General features: G+C 46.6%; 2 protein-coding genes across 2 annotated transcripts in view; both read right to left on the minus strand.

Annotated features, from left to right (window-relative positions):
* The window catches only part of LOC119573016, a 5257-nt gene that overhangs the window by 1397 nt on the left and 1360 nt on the right, over positions 1-2500 (minus strand). The window lies entirely within an intron of this gene.
* Positions 124-1451, minus strand: LOC119573019. The gene has a single exon (XM_037920007.1). It carries the CDS (start codon positions 1446-1448, stop codon positions 291-293), a length of 1158 nt encoding a protein of 385 aa, XP_037775935.1. The 5' UTR covers positions 1449-1451; the 3' UTR covers positions 124-290.

The following is a 2500-nucleotide window of genomic DNA, read 5'->3' on the forward strand; positions in this document are numbered from 1 at the left end:
TGTACTTAATAGTCTTCAGCACCCACTTACCACGCAATATATGCAAATAGAGAAATCTATCATACTTACTTTGATGTGATGCATTATATCTTAATAAAAACCTTGAAGGTTCCTATAAAACAATGCATGTCAACATGGCAATTTTAATAAAAAAGAAATTACATTGTGTCAACAGTAATTCAGTTACATGCTGGTATGTTTGAGATAAAGCTAAATCATTGTAGTTGTCTCTATACTCATGATTTTGTTACGTTAAAGATATTCAAAATGTTTCCTGAAGTTTCCTTTATTTATTTTCCAAAGTTGAAAGGTGTTGCTGGCGCATTGTAATTATATCCAGTCTGTCCGCATGTTCCTGTTACTGTTCGAGTGACTGTTATCTGCTGAGGCTGGTTAACTGTCTGATAGACGACCTGCTGCTGTTGCTGGGTCTGCACGACCTGACTGGTGACCACGCGGTCCTGACCGGGCACCTGGACCACAGAGGTCCGCACTTCCTGTCGGGTTTGTACCACGGGGGCTCCAGTGATATACTGGGTGCTGACCACGGTCTGCACCTGTGTGAAGGGCTGAACCCGGGTCTCGTAACGGGTGGTGTAGATGGTAGTGGGAACCACTTGGGTCCTTACCACCTCCTGGGGCACCACCTGGGTTTGGACGCGAGTCTGGGTAACCACATTGGTCCTCGTCACCACCTGTTCGCGAGTGGCGACGGCATTCTCGTAACGCGTGTTGACAGATGTGAAAGGAATGACCTGTTGTCTCTGGACAACGCTGGTCCTTACGACGTCCTGTCCGCGGATGACTGATGTCTGCACCACCTGTTGCACACGTGTCGAAGTCACGTAGCGAGTGTTGCCTGGCTGTTGGCGGGTGACAACAGAGGTCTGAACGACTGTCTGAACGCGTGTCTGTACAACATCGCGACCAGGGATTGTAATGACTTGTGTCTGCTGCTGTACCTGGGTCTGGTAGTTTGTGACAGGCTGATTAATGGTTTGTATTTGAGTACGAGTCACTTCGACAGGGACGACCTGAGTCTGTGTTTGTGTCTGGGTGATATAGCTGACTTGCGGTACAACCCGGGTGGAAGTAACATATTGCGTTTGGACAATGGGAGGACTCGGGATAGTCTGGGCCACGACCCTGTCAACAACACGAACGCTCGTTTGTTGTACGACACTTGTTTGGTACTGAACCTGTGTCTGCACACGGGTACGGAAGAGAGTAGTTGGCACGACTTGTTGTCTGACAAGAGTAGTCGTGATATACTGAGTATTGACCTGATTTACAGTCTGCACGTAAAGTGATGTCTGGACACGTGTGTCATACACGACGGAAGTGACTGTTAGACAGGGCGTGTTGGGTCGAGGAGGCAGGTAATCGTATCCCTGGGGTTCGGCCGAGGCCAGAGCCAGCAGCAGCAGCGTCGCCGTCAAGCGCCACATCCTGCAAAGAGAAATTCCACAGATTAGAGCAGCGGTGATTGGAACCCCCGCGTCTCGCCAACTCATTTGGGAATAAAGTCCAATCACGCGCCCCTCTATCTGTGCAACTTCTCCATGCGGTGTGGGCTGACCCGAGAGGACTTTATCGCCCAGATGAGCCGCGAGACTTAACTGGTGAGGTTTACAAAAATCTTACTTACTAAATGCACTTGTGGTCTGACATCACTTACCCTTTTGAATAAACGCTTCTCAATATATAAAAAGAAAGCAGGGTAAAGCCTACTCATTGAATCTTCCCGTTTATAGCAGTTGAGCATCACTAAATCGTACGTGACAACGACCGATTTACTGTTATTTACAAAAATTACTGGCATATATACAAGAACAACAATACATTTACTCAGAGGATGACTGTAGGTCTTATTCCTTGCAAACGTGTCTGACGCAGCGAATTAAGCGATATTCTATGCATGATACTTACCAGTTACTGCCAACTATAATTCGTTTTACGCCTTTCACGTCCACACTTCCCTCAGTGATTCACGCAAGTCACTAGATGCTTCTCGGTGACGCAATGAACTGCCGGTCTCACGAGAGAAGCACAATGATTCAAGCAGGTGATTCCGAGAATAAGCGTCACGAACAACAGCTGAGAAAACGCATCTCCACTCTCCATTGTTGCTCGTTCACGTTTCCTGTCTGTGTTCGCGTGGGAAAACGAATAAACTGCTTTCTTATATTTCCATTCCACCGGCATAAGAAGATAAAAGATAAAATGGAAAAAGAAAAAACACCGAAGAACAGAAAGAAAACAAACGAACTGCGGTTGTGTTTGGTTGGCCGCGTCACTTTTACTTCCCACGCGCGCTGTTACGTCGTGCGGATGATCGTGCGGAAGGAAACTGGAGACTTGGTCATTGGCGGAGTTTAATTGTGGCAATTAAGGCGATTCTAGAAAGTTCTGCCGGAAATGTCTCCCTTTCTTTGACAAGCTCGTTTGTTTGTTTTGTTTTGTTTCTTTAATAGTTTGAGTGCTGTTAAAAGAAAGGGAT

This window comes from Penaeus monodon, chromosome 5 (genome assembly GCF_015228065.2).
Source record: "Penaeus monodon isolate SGIC_2016 chromosome 5, NSTDA_Pmon_1, whole genome shotgun sequence".
Classification (NCBI taxonomy): domain Eukaryota; kingdom Metazoa; phylum Arthropoda; class Malacostraca; order Decapoda; family Penaeidae; genus Penaeus; species Penaeus monodon.